Raw genomic sequence first — 22,874 nt, forward strand, 5'->3', positions numbered from 1 at the left:
GGAGAAAAAGGGATAATTATTTAGATTCAATCACCTATAGCAGCATAGCTTGGTTCAAGATTCTTTAGCGTGATTCCAGTTCATTGACTTGAAATGATTCTTGATTCAGATTCACTTGACTGTGACAGGATCACTAATAATTGAGTCAGCTCACCTATGTTAGGATGATTCAACAGCTTCATGATTCTCACTTCTCGGAAGAGCTGAAGAGGACAGAGAAGATAGTCAGCACTGTGTGTGTGTGTGTATGTATATATATCTCATATCATACTCTGCTACAGGGGAGGGGGTCCTCATGACATGTAATTAAGGCTGGTTTCCTGTAATTAGGTCTCTCTGAGATCTAGACCACCAGAGAGAACATGTAATTAAGGCTGGTTTCCTGTAATTAGGTCTCTCTGAGATCTAGACCACCAGAGAGAACATGTAATTAAGGCTGGTTTCCTGTAATTAGGTCTCTCTGAGATCTAGACCACCAGAGAGAACATGTAATTAAGGCTGGTTTCCTGTAATTAGGTCTCTCTGAGATCTAGACCACCAGAGAGAAATGGATGGAGAGAGCGAGAGAGACAGCGGGAGAGAGCGAGGGAGAGAGCGGGAGAGAGCGAGGGAGAGAGCGAGGGAGAGAGCGGGAGAGAGCGGGAGAGAGCGAGGGAGAGAGCAAGGGAGAGAGCGGGAGAGAGAGCGGGAGAGAGCGAGAGAGAGCGAGAGAGAGAGCAGGAGAGAGAGCAGGAGAGAGAGCAGGAGAGAGAGCGAGAAAGAGCAGGAGAGAGAGCAGGAGAGAGAGCAGGAGAGAGAGCAGGAGAGAGCGGGAAAGAGAGCAGGAGAGAGAGCAGGAGAGAGAGCGAGAGAGAGCAGGAGAGAGAGCAGGAGAGAGAGAGAGAGAGAGAGAGAGCGGGAGAGAGCGGGAGAGAGCGGGAGAGAGCGGGAGAGAGCAGGAGAGAGCGGGAGGAGAGCGGGAGAGAGCGGGAGAGAGAGCAGGAGAGAGCGGGAGAGAGAGCAGGAGAGAGCGGGAGAGAGAGCAGGAGAGAGCGAGAGAGAGCAGGAGAGAGAGCGAGAGAGAGCGGGAGAGAGAGCGAGAGAGAGCAGGAGAGAGAGCGAGAGAGAGCAGGAGAGAGCAGGAGAGAGCGGGAGAGAGAGCAGGAGAGAGAGCGAGAGAGAGCAGGAGAGAGAGCGAGTGAGAGCAGGAGAGAGAGCGAGTGAGAGCAGGAGAGAGCGGGAGAGAGCAGGAGAGAGCGGGAGAGAGCGGGAGAGAGAGCGAGACGGGAGAGAGAGAGATGAAGAGAGAAAGAGAAAATAGGAGAGAAAAGCACATGAGAGATGTAAGAGGAAGGTGTGTGTAGTGTGTTCTCGTGTGTGTGTGTGTGTGTGTGTGTGGGAGTAGTGTGTTATGGTGTGTGCTTATGGTGTGTGTGGGAGTGTGTGTAGTGTGTTATAGTGTGTGTGTGTGTGTGTTATGGTGTGTGTGTGGGGGGGTGGGAGTGTGCGTTATGGTGTGTGTGTGTAGTGTGTTATGGTGTGTGTGTGTGGGAGTGTGTGTAGTGTGTTATGGTATGTGTGTGTAGTGTGTTATGGTGTGTGTGTGTGTGTGTGTGTGTATAGTGTGTTATGGTGTGTGTGTGTAGTGTGTTATGGTATGTGTGTAGTGTGTTATGTTGTATGTAGTATGTGTAGTTTGTGTAGTGTGTATAGTGTGTTTTGTGTGTATAGTTTGTGTAGTGTATGTAGAGTGTGTAGTGTGTGTATAGTGTGTATGTAGTGTGTGTAGTGTGTGTATAGTGTGTGTATAGTGTGTGTATAGTGTGTATTGTGTGTGTAGTGTGCATAGTGTGTGTAGTGTGTATAGTGTGTGTATAGTGTGTGTATAGTGTGTATCGTGTGTGTATAGTGTGTGTATAGTGTGTGTATAGTGTGTATAGTGTGTAGTGTGTGTATAGTGTGTGTAGTGTGTGTATAGTGTGTGTAGTGTGTGTGTATAGTGTGTATAGTGTGTATATAGTGTGTATAGTGTGTATATAGTGTGTATAGTGTGTGTATAGTGTGTGTATAGTGTGTGTATAGTGTGTATAGTGTGTGTATAGTGTGTATAGTGTGTGTAGTGTATATAGTGTGTATAGTGTGTGTATAGTGTGTATAGTGTGTGTATAGTGTGTATAGTGTGTATAGTGTGTATAGTGTGTGTATAGTGTGTATAGTGTGTGTATAGTGTGTATAGTGTGTATAGTGTGTATAGTGTGTATTGTGTATATAGTGTGTATAGTGTGTATAGTGTATATAGTGTGTATAGTGTGTGTATAGTGTGTATAGTGTGTGTATAGTGTGTATAGTGTGTATAGTGTGTATAGTGTGTGTATAGTGTGTATAGTGTGTGTATAGTGTGTATAGTGTGTATGGGACCCACCTTCTGCAGACTGGAAGAGTTGAGTTGTGTTTTATCAATAATCTTAACAGCCACCTGGAAATGATACACTACATTAGACTCAGCAGACAGAGAGACCAATGTGCACAACACCTTGACAAAACCAAGATCTACCAAACCAAGATCTACCAAACCAAGATCTACCAAACCAAAGAATTCAAACAAAGGGTCAGGTGACTAGAGAATGAGCAGCACTTCCTACTCCACATTTGACTCAGATGCATTTACCTCCTGAAATGTAAAGAAAGAACTGGCTGTTGAGGAGAACACTTGCATTTTCTTAGGCAAAAATGTAAGAGACAGTATATCTAGCTGGTCTGTCATAATATAATAGAGACAGTATATCTAGCTGGTCTGTCATAATATAATAGAGACAGTATATCTAGCTGGTCTGTCATAATATAATAGAGACAGTATATCTAGCTGGTCTGTCATAATATAATAGAGACAGTATATCTAGCTGGTCTGTCATAATATAATAGAGACAGTATATCTAGCTGGTCTGTCATAATATAATAGAGACAGTATATCTAGCTGGTTAGTCATAATATAATAGAGACAGTAGATCTAGCTGGTCTGTCATAATATAATAGAGACAGTAGATCTAGCTGGTCTGTCATAGTATAATAGAGACAGTATATCTAGCTGGTCTGTCATAGTATAATAGAGACAGTATATCTAGCTGGCCTGTCATAATATAATAGAGACAGTATATCTAGCTGGTCTGTCATAATATAATAGAGACAGTATATCTAGCTGGTCTGTCATAATATAATAGAGACAGTATATCTAGCTGGTCTGTCATAATATAATAGAGACAGTATATCTAGCTGGTCTGTCATAGTATAATAGAGACAGTATATCTAGCTGGTCTGTCATAATATAATAGAGACAGTATATCTAGCTGGTCTGTCATAATATAATAGAGACAGTATATCTAGCTGGTCTGTCATAATATAATAGAGATAGTAGATCTAGCTGGTCTGTCATAATATAATAGAGACAGTATATCTAGCTGGTTAGTCATAATATAATAGAGACAGTAGATCTAGCTGGTCTGTCATAATATAATAGAGACAGTAGATCTAGCTGGTCTGTCATAGTATAATAGAGACAGTATATCTAGCTGGTCTGTCATAGTATAATAGAGACAGTATATCTAGCTGGCCTGTCATAATATAATAGAGACAGTATATCTAGCTGGTCTGTCATAATATAATAGAGACAGTATATCTAGCTGGTCTGTCATAATATAATAGAGACAGTATATCTAGCTGGTCTGTCATAATATAATAGAGACAGTATATCTAGCTGGTCTGTCATAGTATAATAGAGACAGTATATCTAGCTGGTCTGTCATAATATAATAGAGACAGTATATCTAGCTGGTCTGTCATAATATAATAGAGACAGTATATCTAGCTGGCCTGTCATAATATAATAGAGATAGTAGATCTAGCTGGTCTGTCATAATATAATAGAGACAGTATATCTAGCTGGTCTGTCATAATATATTAGAGACAGTATATCTAGCTGGTCTGTCATAATATAATAGAGACAGTATATCTAGCTGGTCTGTCATAATATAATAGAGACAGTATATCTAGCTGGCCTGTCATAATATAATAGAGACAGTATATCTAGCTGGTCTGTCATAATATATTAGAGACAGTATATCTAGCTGGTCTGTCATAATATAATAGAGACAGTATATCTAGCTGGCCTGTCATAATATAATAGAGACAGTATATCTAGCTGGTCTGTCATAATATAATAGAGACAGTATATCTAGCTGGTCTGTCATAATATAATAGAGACAGTATATCTAGCTGGTCTGTCATAATATAATAGAGACAGTATATCTAGCTGGTCTGTCATAATATAATAGAGACAGTATATCTAGCTGGTCTGTCATAGTATAATAGAGACAGTATATCAATTGAATTTACCACAGGTGGACTCCAATCAAGTTGTAGAAACATCTCAAGGATGATCAATGGAAACAAGATGTACCTGAGATCAATTTCGAGTCTCATAGCATAGGGTCTGAATACTTATGTAAATAGGGTTTCTGTTTTTTATTTTTAATACATTTGCAATACTTGCCAAAAACCATTGTTTTCGTTGGTATTATGGGGCATTGTGTGTAGATTTTTTAGAATAAGGCTGTAACGTAAAGTCAGTGGGTCTGAATATTGTCACAAGACACTGTGTATTATTATTGCTCAAACATATTGTTAATTTATGTAATACTTCATATTAAATTGTGCATCTATTGAATTGAGAGAAAGATACCTCTCTCTCTCTCTCTCTCTCTCTCTCTCTCTCTCTCTCTCTCTCTCTCTCTCTCTCTCTCTCTCTCTCTCTCTCTCTCTCTCTCTCTCTCTCTCTCTCTCTCTCTCTCTCTCTCTCTCTCTCTCTCTCTCTCTCTCTCTCTCTCTCTCTCTCTCTCTCTCTCTCTCTCTCTCTCTCTCTCTCTCTCTCTCTCTAGTCAGTTTAGAATAAATTCTTATTTACAATGACGGCCTAGGAACAGTGAGTTAACTGCCTTGTTCAGTGACTGATTCTAAGACAGTGTTCAGCATTCTGAACTGGGTCTGTCTCTGCCTGGTGGAACACAGTGAGGACAGAATGTTGACTGTTCCAACAGAACACCCACTTCAACTCAACGGAGAGCGACAGTTGGGCTGCATCTCAATAGTCTACAATGGCTTCCTCTCCTAGTCTCCTCTCCTTCATCAAGTCCTTCAGGAGGAGAGCGGTGGGATTGAAGAATGAAAATCAATAACGGTGTGTGAGAGAATGCGTGTGTCTGAGCTGAGGGGGACTGTAGGGGTGGTTCAAAATGGATCCAGTCCAAATGCAGAAGGAATTGAGATACAGCCCAAGTCCAAAGTGGAGGCTACACAGGAAGTGATGCAACAAGACAGGAAGCAGTTCCTGCCAGAAGAGAAATTGGTGTCTCTGTGTGTATGTTGAAAAGTGTGTTACCTCTTTCCCGGTGAGGACATGGCGTGCCAGTTTGACTTTTGCGAAGTTGCCCTTGCCAATGGTCTTCAGCAACCGATAGTTACCGATGTGAGGGGTCTCTTCCGCCGTCGTGGCAACCGAGTTCCGACATCGCGGCATGCTGGGACGGCCCCCCGCCTTGGTGTCCTGTTAGAAGGGAAGGAGGGAGAGGAGGGGAGAGAGTTGTTTAAGTACAGGGATCATCAACTAGATTAAGCCAATTATTTCTTGAGCGGAACCTACTTACAAATAATTGGTAGACTGCAAATTGACCGCAAGAAACCCAAACAGATATTTGAATGAAGCATTATATTATCTCAAACCTTGCTAACATATGTATACGATCACAAACACTGACTTTACAAAATGGGCCAGGGATGCTGGCCCATGTTGACTCCAACGCTTCCCACAGTTGTATCAAGCTGGCTGGTTGTCCTTTGGGTGGTGGACCATTCTTGATACACACAGGAAACTGTTGTGCGTGAAAAACCCAGCAGCGTTGCAGTTCCTTTCAGAAACCGGTGCGTCTGGCACCTACTGCCATACCTCGTTCAAAGGCACTTAAATCTTTAGTCTTGCCCATTACCTCTTTGAATGGCACACACACACAATCGTCTCATGGCACACAAACACAATCCATGTATCAATTGTCTGAAGGCTTAAAAATCCTTCTTTAACCCGTCTCCTCCCCTTCATCTATACTGATCGAAGTGGATTTAGCAAGTGACATCAATAAGGGTTCATAGCTTTCACCTGGATTCACCTGGTCCGTCTGTGTCATGGGAAGAGCAGGTGTTCATAATGTTTTGTGCATTTAGTGTCGATCTCTCTATTTTGCGTGGGAATATACAGAACAGATTTGCTGAATAGAAATCAGTTGGACCTGATTAGCTGATGTTTTTACATGTCTGTTTTGGTCTGAAAACTTGGGCAGCCAAATAAAAAATCACCCAGCAGCCAGTTGGAGAAGCCTGCTTCAGTAGGTCATATGGTTGAGTGTAGTCTGGCCCAGGAGTGTGAAGGTGAACCGAAAGGCTCTGGAGCAACGAACCGCCCTTGCTGTCTCTGCCTGGCCGGTTCCCCTCTTTCCACTGGGATTCTCTGCCTCTGGCCCTATTACGGGGGCTGAGTCACTGGCTTACTGGTGCTCTTCCATGCCGTCCCTAGGAGGGGTGCTCACTTGAGTGGGTTGAGTCACTGACGTGGTCATCCTGTCTGGGTTGGCGCCCCCCCCCCCCTTGGGTTGTGCCGTGGCGGAGATCTTTGTGGGCTATACTCGGCCTTGTCTCAGGATGCTAAGTTGTGGTTGAAGATATCCCTCTAATGGTGTGGGGGCTGTGCTTTGGCAAAGTGGGTGGTTATATCCTGCCTGTTTGGCCCTGTCCTGGGGTATCACCGGATGGGGCCACAGTGTCTCCTGACCCCTCCTGTCTCAGCATCCAGTATTTATGCTGCAGTACTTTATGTGTCGGGGGGCTAGGGTCAGTCTGTTATATCTGGAGTATTTCTCCTGTCTTATCCGGTGTCCTGTGTGAATTGAAGTATGCTCTCTCTAACTCTCTCTTTCTCTCGGAGGAGGACCTGAGCCGTGGGACCATGCCTCAGGACTACCTGGCATGATGACTCCTTGCTGTCCCCAGTCCACCTGGCCGTGCTGCTGCTCCAGTTTCAACTGTTCTGCCTGCGGAGCATACAAGTATCTAAGTATCTGACTGAGCGGTGGTAGGCAGAAGCAGGCGCGTAAACATTCATTCAAACAGCACTTTCGTGCGTTTTGCCAGCAGCTCTTCGTTGTGCGTCAAGCATTGCGCTGTTTATGACTTCAAACCTATCAACTCCCGAGATGAGGCTGGTGTCACTGAAGTGGAATGGCTAGCTAGTTAGCGGGCGCTAAAAGCGTTTCAAACATCACTCGCTCTGAGCCTTGGTGGTTGTTCCCCTTGCTCTGCATGGGTAACACAGCATCGAGGGTGGCTGTTGTCGTTGTGATCCTGGTTCGAGCCCAGGGAGGAGCGAGGAGAGGGACGGAAGCTATACTGTTACACTGGCAATACTAAAGTGCCTATAAGAACATCCAACAGTCAAAGGTTAATGAAATACAAATGGTATAGAGAGAAATAGTCCTATAATAACTACAACCTAAAACTTCTTACCTGGGAATATTGAAGACTCATGTTAAAAGGAACCACCAGCTTTCATATGTTCTCATGTTCTGAGCAAGGAACTTAAACGTTAGCTTTCTTACATGGCACATATTGCACTTTTACTTTCTTCTCCAACACTGTGTTTTTGCATTATTTAAACCAAATTGAACATGTTTCATTATTTATTTGAGGCTAAATTGATTTTATTGATGTATATAAGTCAAAATAAGTGTTCATTCAGTATTGTTGTAATTGTCATTATTACAAATACATTTAAAAATCTTCCGAATAATTGGTATCGGCTTTATTTGTCCTCCAATAATCGGTATTGGCGTTGAAAAATAAATCGCTCGACCTCTAATCCCTACCCCGGTCAACAGCTCTGCACCCCCCACAGCCACTTGCCCAAGCCTCCCCCATTTCTCCTTCACCCAAATCCAGATAACTGACCATTTTGAATTCCACCGTACCTTCTCCGCTATGCAGACTCAACAGCCTTGGTTTCTCAAATGACTGCCTCGCCTGGATCACCAACTACTTCTCAGACAGAGGTCAGTGTGTCAAATCGGAGGGCCTGTTGTCTGGACCTCTGGAAGTCTCTATTGGGGTGCCACAGGGTGCAATTCTCAGGCCGACTCTTTTCTCTGTATATATCAATGATGTCGCTCTTGCTGCTGGTGATTCTCTGATCCACCTCTACGCAGACGACACCATTCTGTATACTTCTGGCCCTTCTTTGGACACTGTGTTAACAAACCTCCGGATGAGCTTCAATGCCATACAACTCTCCTTCCGTGGCCTCCAAATGCATCCTTCACTCATGCTGCTAAACATACCCTTGTAAAACTGACTATCCTACCAATCCTTGACTTCGGCGATGTCATTTACAAAATAACCTCCAACACTCTACTCAGCAAATTGGATGCAGTCTATCACAGTGCCATTCGTTTTTATCACCATAGCCCCATATACTACCCACCACTGCGACCTGTATGCTCTCGTTGGCTGGCCCTTGCTTCATATTCGTCCCCAAACCCACTGGCTCCAGGTCATCTATAAGTCTTTGCCAGGTAAAGCCCCACCTTATCTCAGCTCACTGGTAATCATAACAACACCCACTAATAGCACGCGCTCCAGCAGGTATGTCTCACTGGTCATCCCTAAAGCCAACTCCTCCTTTGACCGCCTTTCCTTCCAGTTCTCTGCTGCCAATGACTGGAACGAACTACAAAAATTACTGAAGCTGGAGACTCTTACCTCCCTCACCAGCTTTAAGCATCAGCTGTCAGAGCAGCTTACAGATCATTGCACCTGTACACAGCCCATCTGTAAATAGCCCATCTGTAAATAGTCCATCCAACTACCTCATCCCCATATTGCTATTTATTTCTTTGCTCCTTTACTCCCCAGTATCTCTACTTGCACATTCATCTTCTGCACATCTATCACTCCAGTGTTTAATTGCTATATTGTAGTTACTTCACCACTATGGCCTATTTATTTATTGCCTTTACCTCCCTAATTTTACTACATTTGCCCTCACTGTATATAGACTTTTTCTATTGTGTTATTGACTGTACGTTTGTTTATTCCATGTGTAACTCTGTGTTGTTGTTTGTGTCGAACTGCTTTGCTTTATCTTGGCCAGGTCGCAGTTGTAAATGAGAACTTGTTCTCACCTGGCCTACCTGGTTAAATAAAGGTGAATTGTTTTTAATTTAAAAATCACACACACGACAACTGTGGGCATCTGAACAAGAGAGAAAGAACGAGAAAGAGAGAGAGAGAGAGGTCCCTTTACAGCTGTAGCAGCAATCAGACCAATCTGGCTAACCTTTTAGACAGCAGCCTCTGAACTCAATCCCAGTTCAGATGAACAAACCAATCTGGCTAATCCAGCCTTTAAGAGGACAGCCTCTGGTGTATCACACAAACAACTGTATTTCTGACATCATTATCCCTAGGACATGTTATTGAGGTCCTGCTGGGGTGTGTGTTCCTTGGGGTGTGCTTGACGTCAACACACGCACACAGGAAGACACACACACACACTCCATCTCCTACCTTATTTGCTAACTAGACTCACATTCTGTTCAGAACCCTCTCTCTGCCGCCTCTACAATTATGTGTGTGTATGTCAAAGAGCTGTGTGTGTGTGTGTGTGTGTGTGTGTGTGTGTGTGTGTGCGTATGTGTGTGTGTGTGTGCTGACTGTCCTCGTGGCGCATGTCAACATTAGCTAGACTGGTGAGAGGAAGTTACAGCATTATCCCCATAACACTGATAAGAGCGGTGTGTGTGTGTATTTTATAGTGCGACTCCTGCAATATCCTCTCTAGCTCCCCCCCCCCCCCCCCCCCCCCGTCCATCTCTCCCCCCACTCCATCTCTCTCCCCCCTCTCCATCTCTCTCTCCCGCCCCACCTCCATCTCTCCCCCCCTCTCTCCATCTCTCCCCCCCTCTCCATCTCTACCCCCCCTCTCCATCTCTCCCTCCACTCCATCTCTCTCCCCCCTCTCCATCTCCCTCTCTATCTCTACCCCCCTCTCCATCTCTCTCCCGCCCCCTCTCCATCTCTCTCTTCCACCCCCCCTGTCTCCCCCCCTCCATTTCTCCCCTGTCTCTCTCTCCCGCCCCCCCTCCATTTCTCCCCTGTCTCTCTCCCCCCCCCCCTCCATTTCTCCCGTCTCTCTCTCCCGCCCCACCCCTCCATTTCCCTCTCCCGCCCCCCGTCACTCCCCCCAATCCATTTCTCTCTCCCCCCCTCCATCTCTCTCCCGCCCCCCCCTCTCTCTTCGTCTCATCCCCTCTGTACTATTGTGCAGGATTTTCTCCGCTCTCATTCCTTAACAGCTGCACGCCAGCCACACACACACAAACAAACTCACCTGTTATAATTATAGATGTGCAATTGATGCCATTGTTTTGTTCTCACATTACTTTCAGCTAGCTAGCACTGACTCATAACACTAGTTACAGAACCAAGACACACACACACACACACACACACACACTGACTCATAACGCTAGTTACAGAACCAAGACACACACACAGAGCTGTAGTAATGTGTATCCCAGTGTGTGGGAACGGTTTGACTCAACCCTCATTACTACTGTCCTTTCCTAGGGAACAGAGGAACACGCATACACTCAGTGAACAGCCGCGCACACACACACACACACACACACACACGTTAGAAGAAGAGAGTATTTGAAGACCTAAAGACACAGACAGACACCTACATAAGTCCATAGTAATGATAAGTCCAATGGGGGGAGATCACACACACACACACACACACACACACACCCTCCTGTGTCCTGGTCGTGATGGATGTGTTGCCATGGTGATGTGTTGCTGGCTGTAGCTGCCCTCACACCATTTCCCCTTCTCCTCCCTCCTGTGTCCTCTGTCATCCCTTCTCTTCCACCGCCTCAATCCCATCTTCCACCTCGATCTTTGTATTCAATGATGGGAGATGGATGCAAGATATTCTGTCATGCACACACGCACACACACACACGCACTCCGTATTTATATTACTTAGACGCTGTTGCACACAGAGAAAGTCAGCCATGAGTAGGGTGAACTAAAAATAAAATGTCCACCTACACACACTCATACGCTCTCGCTCACGGACAGGGATGTGTGTGTGTGTGTTATACGAACTCCCTAGAGTAAAGGGTTTGTGTTGATACTTGTCAAGGGAGAATGCATTTGCGTTGAAGTGTGTGAAACTATGAGCTCGTTAACAACAGGGGAGGTTATTTAAATAAAGAAATCACCTTATAGCATGAACAGCGCCATCTAGTGGTCAGAACCTTTATATATATATATATATATATATTTTTTAAACTAGGCAAGTCACGTAAGAACAAATTCTTATTTACAATGGCGGCCTACCTAGTGGTCAGAACCTGATCATATCAGGATGCAGGATGGGACTTAAACCCAACAACTTCAATGACAAATCTCTCTGAACAGGGTGAAAACACCATCACCAAATTCACTGAGAATACATTACATAGGAAGAAACAATACTCCAAGCGATAGCTCCATATTACATGTCAAACATAGAGAACGAACACTATAGACACTCGTTGTTTGGTTGGTGTGTTGGAGGTCCGTGGGTGGCTTTTGACCACTTTTTTGGATCCCTCATGTCGTACACATTGTTAGAAATAGTTTCCGTCCAAATCAGCTGTTAGGTATTATAATTATTGAATATTATAGGAGTTCTATAAAAATAAAAATGCAATTTTGGGTGCAATCAATTCGCTTTAATTTATATTTCAACAAAATGTTTTTTATCTTATCCGTTTCTAACTACAGAAACGTTTCCAGAACCATCTGAAATGTCATGAAATGACCTGAGAGGGAGATGGAGGGGGGGGGGATCCTACGAAGCAGAAACGATTTTAAAAAACACAGAAATAAACAAGAAACGAGAAAGCAGCCACCTACAGGACGCACACCTACAGGACGCACACCTACAGGACGCACACACCTACAGGACGCACACACCTACAGGACGCACACACCTACAGGACGCACACACCTACAGGACGCACACACCTACAGGACGCACACACCTACAGGACGCACACACCTACAGGACGCACACACCTACAGGACGCACACACCTACAGGACGCACACCTACAGGACACACACCTACAGGACACACACCTACAGGACGTACATGCCAGGTGGTGTCTTGAGAAAAAACACAAATAAATGCCCAAAGACTCGAGCCACCCGAAACATGGACTGTTCTCCATGCTACCGTCCGGCAGACCGTACCGGCGCATCAAGGCTCAGACCAACCCCTGACCCCTGACCACAAGACTATACACACTGACTCTATGCTCATCCACAGGTCTCTTCCCACTCAGATACACACACCCCATCACACCTACACTGCTGCTAATAGGATTATTCATTAGATGTATTACCACTACACTGCTGTTCATTGATTATTGATTACCATTAGTATCAATTTATCCTGCTACTGGTCACTATTACTCCTGTTTACATGTATATATTACCACTAGTATAGTCCTGTTAACATGTATATATTACCACTAGTATAGTCCTGTTACCACTAGTATAGTCCTGTTACCACTAGTATAGCCCTGTTAACATGTTTATATTACCACTAGTATAGTCCTGTTACCACTAGTATAGTCCTGTTACCACTAGCATAGTCCTGTTAACAATGTACAGTGGGGCAAAAAAGTATTTAATCAGCCCCCAATTGTGCAAGTTCTCCCACTTAAAAAGATGAGAGAGGCCTGTAATTTTCATCATAGGTACACTTCAACTATGACAGGCAAAATGAGAAGAAAAAAATCCATAAAATATCATTGTAGGATTTTTAATGAATTTATTTGCAAATTATGTTGGAAAATAAGTATTTGGTCAATAACAAAAGTTTATCTCAAAACTTTGTTATATACCCTTTGTTGGCAATGACAGAGGTCAAACATTTTCTGTAAGTCTTCACAAGGTTTTCACACACTGTTGCTGGTATTTTGGCCCATTCGCCCATGCAGATCTCCTCTAGAGCAGTGATGTTTTGGGGCTGTTGCTGGGCAACACAGACTTTCAACTCCCTCCAAAGATTTTGTCTCATAACCCGCAGTCCCAGCGGTTACATCCACAATTTATATCTATTTGTATTTATTATGGATCCCCGTTAGCTACTCTTCCTGGGTCCAGCAAAATTAAGGCAGTTAAAAATATATATTTTTAAACATTACAATAGATTCACAATAGATTTCACAACGTGTATGTATGCATATGCCTGTGCCTTTGTGTGTGTCTCTCTTCACAGCCACCCTGTTCCATAAAGTGCATTTTTTAGTCAATTTTTTAAATCTGATTCTACTGCTTGCATCAGTTACCTGATGTGGAATAGAGTTCCATGTAGTCATGGCTCTATGTCGTACTGTGAGCCTCCCATAGTGTGTTCTGGACTTGGGGACTTTGAAGAGACCTGCATTGTGGGGAATGCATGGGTGTCCGTGCGTTCAACATGCCAATCAATACCTCTCATAAATACGAGTAGTGATGAAGTCAATCTCTCCTCCACTTTCAGCCAGGAGAGATTGACATGCATGTTATTAATATTAGATCTATGTGTCCATCCAAAGGCCAGCTGTGCTGCCCCTGGTTTGAGCCAATTGTAGTTCCTCTGTGGCACCTGACCACACGGCTGAACAGTAGTCCAGGTGTGACAAAACTAGGGCCTGTAGGACCTGCCTTGTTGATAAGTGTTAAGAATGCAGCGCTTTATTATGGACAGACTTCTCCCCATCTTAGCTACTGTTGCATCAACATGTTTCGACCATGAGTCTTCAATATGCGCCTCGTAATTTGATAAGGAGGACGTGAGCAGTGTGTCCCCGACGTGTCCATCTTCACTTGTAGCTTACTTCGGAGTGGAAAACGCCTGTCAGAAGGACCTGATCACGTGATGGGCATTGGCTAATAAAGAACTGAGATAACTGAGAGAGCCATGTGAGCGAGAGGTGCTTCAGAGCACGGCTATTGACAACCGGGAGAAGGGAATTATAATAACAACGGCCCCTGTGGCTGCAAAAGGCAGGGATTTTTGGGGATGTCGCCGGGAAATTCGAGGTCTGGTGAGAATATCATCAAGCGCTCGACGAATTGTGAATGAGAGACTGATGAAGTGTGTCCAGTCTGCACAAGAAACAAAGCAGAGCTCATGCCTTTAATGATGATCAGATAAAAGTTGCATGAGAGTCACGTCATGCAGCCTTAGAATGTATAAAAAAATCAAAACATTATAGCCCAAAGTTTGAAGAACTAAAGTTACATAAATAACTAAATGAAGCATATAGGAACACTTGTTTCTTTGTCAACACAGCTGCATGTGCGCGGTCCCTCGGAAATCGTTGCCAGAAAATCTCATTTTATTCAGCGTTGTTCAATTGTATTCTCCATACTATAAAATAATCTAAAAAAATAATGCCATGGAATTCTAAATTAACTAGTTGTAGCCCACAGCCATATGGCATCGCCAGATCAGGACCTAACAGAATATCACACTTGACTCAAGTCATTCAATGTTTAAAATAACACTTTGTTAACTAAAGAAAAGAAAATAGGCCTGGCCTATTTAGTAGGCTAACTAATACATTTGTTTACCCTGATTTTACCAGATAAATTGACTGAGAACACATTCTCATTTACAGCAATGACCCTGGGGAATAGTTACAGGGCAGAGGAAGGAGGATGAATGAGCCAATTGGAAGATGGGGATGATTAGGTGGCCAGATGGTATGAGGGCCAGATTGGGAATTTAGCCAGGACACCGGGGTTAATACCCCTACTCTTACGATAAGTCCCATGGGATCTTTAGTGACCACAGAGAGTCAAGACACCCTTTTAACGTTCTATCAGAAAGACGGCACCCTACACAGGGCAATGTCCCCAATCAATGCCCTGGGATATTAATTTAGACCAGAGGAAAGAGTGCCTCCTACTGGCCGTCCAACACCACTTCTAGCAGCATCAAGCATTTTCGTGGGCTGTTTTAAAACTAATTTCCTGCAATTCTACAAAATGTTCCAAGTCTTGTGTGTTTACATGCTACGAGGCATCCAAACCCAACCGAGTCTCCCCCCCCCCCCGTTCTGTAGTCGGGACTGTGTGTATTGACCCCGTTCTGGGTCTGGATACAGACCGACAGTAGTGTATGGGGGGCCTAAATAAATCAATTTAATTAAATAGCTCAGGTCTTGAAAATATAGGCAACATTTTTCCCCTCCGTATCCACAATGTACATAAATGAGGCGAATACAGACGAGTTGCCTGTCATTTTTCCTCCTCCCTGTACGCAATCAGCAAATAAACGACAGGTTTCAGAAACTCACTTTATATCTCAGAATATCACTCTATTCTGCTGCATCCTCCTCCTGTCCCACATCAAGTAGCCTATTGTACCGCTTGTCCCACATCCTATTGTACCTCTTGTCCCACATCCTATTGTACCTCTTGTCCCACATCCTATTGTACCTCTTGTCCCACATCCTATTGTACCTCTTGTCCCACATCCTATTGTACCTCGTCCCACATCCTATTGTACCTCTTGTCCCACATCCTATTGTACCTCTTGTCCCACATCCTATTGTACCTCTTGTCCCACATCCTATTGTACCTCTTGTCCCACATCCTATTGTACCTCTTGTCCCACATCCTATTGTACCTCTTGTCCCACATCCTATTGTACCTCTTGTCCCACATCCTATTGTACCTCCTGTCCCACATCCTATTGTACCTCCTGTCCCACATCCTATTGTACCTCCTGTCCCACATCCTATTGTACCTCCTGTCCCACATCCTATTGTACCTCCTGTCCCACATCCTATTTTACCTCGAATCACGTGCAGCGGCTCATTTCCATGAAGCGAAATATGCCGTTTTGTCTTATTGTACCGTTTATCTCAATACTTTGTTATATACCCTTTGTTGGCAATGACAGAGGTCAACCCGTTTTCTGTAAGTCTTCACAAGGTTTTCACACACTGTTATTGGTATTTTGGCCCATTCGTCCATGCAGATCTCCTCTAGAGCAGTGATGTTTTGGGGCTGTTGCTGGGCAACACGGACTTTCAACTCCCTCCAAAGATTTTGTCTCATAACCCGCAGTCCCAGCGGTTACATCCACAATTTATATCTATTTGTATTTATTATGGATCCCCGTTAGCTACTCTTCCTGGGTCCAGCAAAATTAAGGCAGTTAAAAATATATTTTTTTAAACATTACAATAGATTCACAATAGATTTCACAACGTGTATGTATGCATATGCCTGTGCCTTTGTGTGTGTCTCTCTTCACAGCCACCCTGTTCCATAAAGTGCATTTTTTAGTCAATTTTTTAAATCTGATTCTACTGCTTGCATCAGTTACCTGATGTGGAATAGAGTTCCATGTAGTCATGGCTCTATGTCGTACTGTGAGCCTCCCATAGTCTGTTCTGGACTTGGGGACTTTGAAGAGACCTGCATTGTGGGGAATGCATGGGTGTCCGAGCATGGGTGTCCGTGCGTTCAACATGCCAATCAATACCTCTCATAAATACGAGTAGTGATGAAGTCAATCTCTCCTCCACTTTCAGCCAGGAGAGATTGACATGCATGTTATTAATATTAGATCTATGTGTTCATCCAAAGGCCAGCTGTGCTGCCCCTGGTTTGAGCCAATTGTAGTCCCTCTGTGGCACCTGACCACACAGCTGAACAGTAGTCCAGGTGTGACAAAACTAGGGCCTGTAGGACCTGCCTTGTTGATAAGTGTTAAGAATGCAGCGCTTTATTATGGACAGACTTCTCCCCACCTTAGCTACTGTTGCATCAACATGTTTCGACCATGAGTCTTCAATATGCGCCTCGTAATTTGATAAGGAGGACGTGAGCAGTGTGTCCCCGACGTGTCCGTCTTCACTTGTAGCTTACTTCGGAGTGGAAAACGCCTGTCAGAAGGACCTGATCACGTGATGGGCATTGGCTAATAAAGAACTGAGATAACTGAGAGAGCCATGTGAGCGAGAGGTGCTTCAGAGCACGGCTATTGACAACCGGGAGAAGGGAATTATAATAACAACGGCCCCTGTGGCTGCAAAAGGCAGGGATTTTTGGGGATGTCGCCGGGAAATTCGAGGTCTGGTGAGAATATTATCAAGCGCTCGACGAATTGTGAATGAGAGACTGATGAAGTGTGTCCAGTCTGCACAAGAAACAAAGCAGAGCTCATGCCTTTAATGATGATCAGATAAAAGTTGCATGAGAGTCACGTCATGCAGCCTTAGAATGTATAAAAAAATCAAAACATTATAGCCCAAAGTTTGAAGAACTAAAGTTACATAAATAACTAAATGAAGCATATAGGAACACTTGTTTCTTTGTCAACACAGCTGCATGTGCGCGGTCCCTCGGAAATCGTTGCCAGAAAATCTCATTTTATTCAGCGTTGTTCAATTGTATTCTCCATACTATAAAATAATCTAAAAAAATAATGCCATGGAATTCTAAATTAACTAGTTGTAGCCCACAGCCATATGGCATCGCCAGATCAGGACCTAACAGAATATCACACTTGACTCAAGTCATTCAATGTTTAAAATAACACTTTGTTAACTAAAGAAAAGAAAATAGGCCTGGCCTATTTAGTAGGCTAACTAATACATTTGTTTACCCTGATTTTACCAGATAAATTGACTGAGAACACATTCTCATTTACAGCAATGACCCTGGGGAATAGTTACAGGGCAGAGGAAGGAGGATGAATGAGCCAATTGGAAGATGGGGATGATTAGGTGGCCAGATGGTATGAGGGCCAGATTGGGAATTTAGCCAGGACACCGGGGTTAATACCCCTACTCTTACGATAAGTCCCATGGGATCTTTAGTGACCACAGAGAGTCAAGACACCCTTTTAACGTTCTATCAGAAAGACGGCACCCTACACAGGGCAATGTCCCCAATCAATGCCCTGGGATATTAATTTAGACCAGAGGAAAGAGTGCCTCCTACTGGCCGTCCAACACCACTTCTAGCAGCATCAAGCATTTTCGTGGGCTGTTTTAAAACTAATTTCCTGCAATTCTACAAAATGTTCCAAGTCTTGTGTGTTTACATGCTACGAGGCATCCAAACCCAACCGAGTCTCTCCCCCCCCCGTTCTGTAGTCGGGACTGTGTGTATTGACCCCGTTCTGGGTCTGGATACAGACCGACAGTAGTGTATGGGGGGCCTAAATAAATCAATTTAATTAAATAGCTCAGGTCTTGAAAATATAGGCAACATTTTTCCCCTCCGTATCCACAATGTACATAAATGAGGCGAATACAGACGAGTTGCCTGTCATTTTTCCTCCTCCCTGTACGCAATCAGCAAATAAACGACAGGTTTCAGAAACTCACTTTATATCTCAGAATATCACTCTATTCTGCTGCATCCTCCTCCTGTCCCACATCAAGTAGCCTATTGTACCGCTTGTCCCACATCCTATTGTACCTCTTGTCCCACATCCTATTGTACCTCTTGTCCCACATCCTATTGTACCTCGTCCCACATCCTATTGTACCTCTTGTCCCACATCCTATTGTACCTCTTGTCCCACATCCTATTGTACCTCTTGTCCCACATCCTATTGTACCTCTTGTCCCACATCCTATTGTACCTCTTGTCCCACATCCTATTGTACCTCTTGTCCCACATCCTATTGTACCTCTTGTCCCACATCCTATTGTACCTCTTGTCCCACATCCTATTGTACCTCTTGTCCCACATCCTATTGTACCTCTTGTCCCACATCCTATTGTACCTCTTGTCCCACATCCTATTGTACCTCTTGTCCCACATCCTATTGTACCTCTTGTCCCACATCCTATTGTACCTCTTGTCCCACATCCTATTGTACCTCCTGTCCCACATCCTATTGTACCTCCTGTCGCACATCCTATTGTACCTCCTGTCCCACATCCTATTGTACCTCCTGTCCCACATCCTATTGTACCTCCTGTCCCACATCCTATTTTACCTCGAATCACGTGCAGCGGCTCATTTCCATGAAGCGAAATATGCCGTTTTGTCACAAAATTATATTGACACATTTGGCTTGATGAAAAGGGGGCACTCTCTGACAATCATTTAAGAGAATAAAAAAACATTTTTTTTTTTAAATGTGTAAAACTATGGAGGACCTCCATACAGAGTTCGTATGCTACAGAGTTCGTATGCCGGCGTTAGGTACACCTCTGTCTATTCATACTTTGTGACTTGGTGGGAACCCGTTAGCACAGCAGGTCCTGGTGCCTTCTAGACTCAAACGAAAAGAGAAAAATTATACCTGCTCTAATTGTGTACTACCTTATCTGTTCTCCTGTTTTTGTTTTGTTAAGGGGCGACAGGGTAGCCTAGTGGTTCGACACGTTAGGGCCAGTAATCCAAAAGTTGCTCGGTCGAATCCCCGAGCTGACAAGGTAAAAATCTGTCGTTCTGCCCCTTGAACAAGGCACTTAACCCACTGTTCCTAGACCAGTTAACCCACTGTTCCTAGACCAGTTAACCCACTGTTCCTAGGCCGTTATTGTAAATAAGAATTTGTTCTCGTCGACGGACTTGCCGGCATACTCTCTGTGAAGTATGTCTAGGGGATAGGCTGGCTTGGTCCTCCATATTACATCACACCCCGGAAAAATATGCCTTTCGGCATTCTGATCTGTTTTATGTAATAACCCCCCAAAAATAACAAGTGAGGTGTAACTTTGCATTAGGACTTTTGATGTGCATACTAATGCAAATCCATATGTTACACGTGGTTATGTTTCTGCTGTAATGACTCTTACAGACTTACCCAGAAAGACCCACAGCTGTAATCGCTGCCATTATGGGGGTATTGTGATGTCATTATGGGGGTATTGTGATGTCATTATGGGGTTATTGTGATGTCATTATGGGGGTATTGTGATGTCATTATGGGGTTATTGTGTGAAACATTCATTTCATCCACTTTAACTGGTGCATCAAGTGACAGAACAACTTATCCAACACCCAATTAAGGGCAACACACAGCTCAACTGGGAAGGCCAGTTCTCGCTCTCTCACACTCACACACTTCCTTACTTAAGCCAGAGCTTGTAGCTGCCAGCTAGCATGCAATCTTGGTGTATAACCAGACCGACTTACAGGAAGGAGCCCAAGGGCACAGATTTTTCACCTAGTCGGCTCGAGGATTCGAACCTGCGTCATTTTGGTTACTGGCCTGCCGCTCTGGTCAAAAGTAGTGCCCTATATAGAGTGAGATAATGTGCGATGCCTATAAGGTGCGCTGCCATTTGGCACGCAATCTTTATCAACTAAAAGTTTAACCCTACGTAAGCCTTTTATAGACATTGTAATGTCCTAAAGATGGGTTTTTATTATCCCTCCTCCCTGACTGTCACAAGCGGGGGAACTCCACAGCCGCTCAGAGAAAACAGACCTTTGGAATAGCTGATTAACTATACAGGAGAAAACAGACATGTAAGACAGACAGGTAACTAGGCAGCCCTTTCAGAAAGACTGACAGTTAAAAAGGAACACACCTTGCTGTTACAGCCTTCTAGACCAGAGGTCATTCTGAACAATAACACACTGCTCAGCACAACAGACAAGGGCTGGGTCCTATTCATTAGTGCAGACCGTTGCAAAACTGTTTGCAACACAGAAAATAAAACGTGTAGAAAATGTCCATGATTCTAGGGCTGGCATAATTATTTTGGGTATTTTCTTAAAACTGTAAGGTCTACTACCCCTGTTGTATTCAGCATTTCACTGTGAGGTCTACTACACCTGTTGTATTCAGCATTTCACTGTGAGGTCTACTACACCTGTTGTATTCAGCATTTCACTGTGAGGTCTACCTACACCTGTTGTATTCAGCATTTCACTGTGAGGTCTACTACACCTGTTGTATTCAGCATTTCACTGTAAGGTCTACTACCCCTGTTGTATTCAGCATTTCACTGTGAGGTCTACTACACCTGTTGTATTCAGCATTTCACTGTGAGGTCTACTACCCCTGTTGTATTCAGCATTTCACTGTGAGGTCTACTACACCTGTTGTATTCAGCATTTCACTGTAAGGTCTACTACACCTGTTGTATTCATCATTTCACTGTGAGGTCTACTACCCCTGTTGTATTCAGCATTTCACTGTGAGGTCTACTACACCTGTTGTATTCAGCATTTCACTGTGAGGTCTACTACACCTGTTGTATTCAGCATTTCACTGTAAGGTCTACTACACCTGTTGTATTCAGCATTTCACTGTAAGGTCTACTACACCTGTTGTATTCAGCATTTCACTGTGAGGTCTACTACACCTGTTGTATTCAGCATTTCACTGTGAGGTCTACTACACCTGTTGTATTCAGCATTTCACTGTAAGGTCTACTATACCTGTTGTATTCAGCATTTCACTGTGAGGTCTACTACACCTGTTGTATTCAGCATTTCACTGTAAGGTCTACTACACCTGTTGTATTCAGCATTTCACTGTAAGGTCTACTACACCTGTTGTATTCAGCATTTCACTGTGAGGTCTACTACACCTGTTGTATTCAGCATTTCACTAAGGTCTACTACACCTGTTGTATTCAGCATTTCACTGTAAGGTCTACTACACCTGTTGTATTCAGCATTTCACTGTAAGGTCTACTACCCCTGTTGTATTCAGCATTTCACTGTGAGGTCTACTACCCCTGTTGTATTCAGCATTTCACTGTAAGGTCTACTACCCCTGTTGTATTCAGCATTTCACTGTGAGGTCTACTACCCCTGTTGTATTCAGCATTTCACTGTGAGGTCTACTACCCCTGTTGTATTCAGCATTTCACTGTAAGGTCTACTACACCTGTTGTATTCAGCATTTCACTGTAAGGTCTACTACACCTGTTGTATTCAGCATTTCACTGTGAGGTCTACTACACCTGTTGTATTCAGCATTTCACTAAGGTCTACTACACCTGTTGTATTCAGCATTTCACTGTAAGGTCTACTACACCTGTTGTATTCAGCATTTCACTGTGAGGTCTACTACCCCTGTTGTATTCAGCATTTCACTGTAAGGTCTACTACACCTGTTGTATTCAGCATTTCACTGTAAGGTCTACTACACCTGTTGTATTCAGCATTTCACTGTGAGGTCTACTACACCTGTTGTATTCAGCATTTCACTGTAAGGTCTACTACCCCTGTTTTATTCAGCATTTCACTGTAAGGTCTACTACACCTGTTGTATTCAGCATTTCACTGTAAGGTCTACTACACCTGTTGTATTCAGCATTTCACTGTGAGGTCTACTACACCTGTTGTATTCAGCATTTCACTGTAAGGTCTACTACACCTGTTGTATTCAGCATTTCACTGTAAGGTCTACTACACCTGTTGTATTCAGCATTTCACTGTGAGGTCTACTACACCTGTTGTATTCAGCATTTCACTGTGAGGTCTACTACACCTGTTGTATTCAGCATTTCACTGTAAGGTCTACTACACCTGTTGTATTCAGCATTTCACTGTAAGGTCTACTACACCTGTTGTATTCAGCATTTCACTGTAAGGTCTACTACACCTGTTGTATTCAGCATTTCACTGTGAGGTCTACTACACCTGTTGTATTCAGCATTTCACTGTGAGGTCTACTACACCTGTTGTATTCAGCATTTCACTGTGAGGTCTACTACCCCTGTTGTATTCAGCATTTCACTGTGAGGTCTACTACACCTG

General features: G+C 43.8%; 1 protein-coding gene across 1 annotated transcript in view; it reads right to left on the reverse strand.

The window, feature by feature from the left end:
• Positions 1-154: 154 nt before the first annotated feature.
• LOC118936684 (serine/threonine-protein kinase MARK1-like) overlaps positions 155-22,874 on the reverse strand; it is a gene marked incomplete at its 3' end in the record, with an annotated part of 32,279 nt that continues 9,559 nt past the window's right edge. The window contains 3 exon segments of the mRNA XM_036987246.1: positions 155-203; positions 2,402-2,455; positions 5,411-5,575. Of these exon segments, the coding sequence (XP_036843141.1) occupies positions 155-203; positions 2,402-2,455; positions 5,411-5,575 (268 nt within the window).

Source organism: Oncorhynchus mykiss, chromosome 9, assembly GCF_013265735.2.
Source record: "Oncorhynchus mykiss isolate Arlee chromosome 9, USDA_OmykA_1.1, whole genome shotgun sequence".
NCBI classification, from domain to species: domain Eukaryota; kingdom Metazoa; phylum Chordata; class Actinopteri; order Salmoniformes; family Salmonidae; genus Oncorhynchus; species Oncorhynchus mykiss.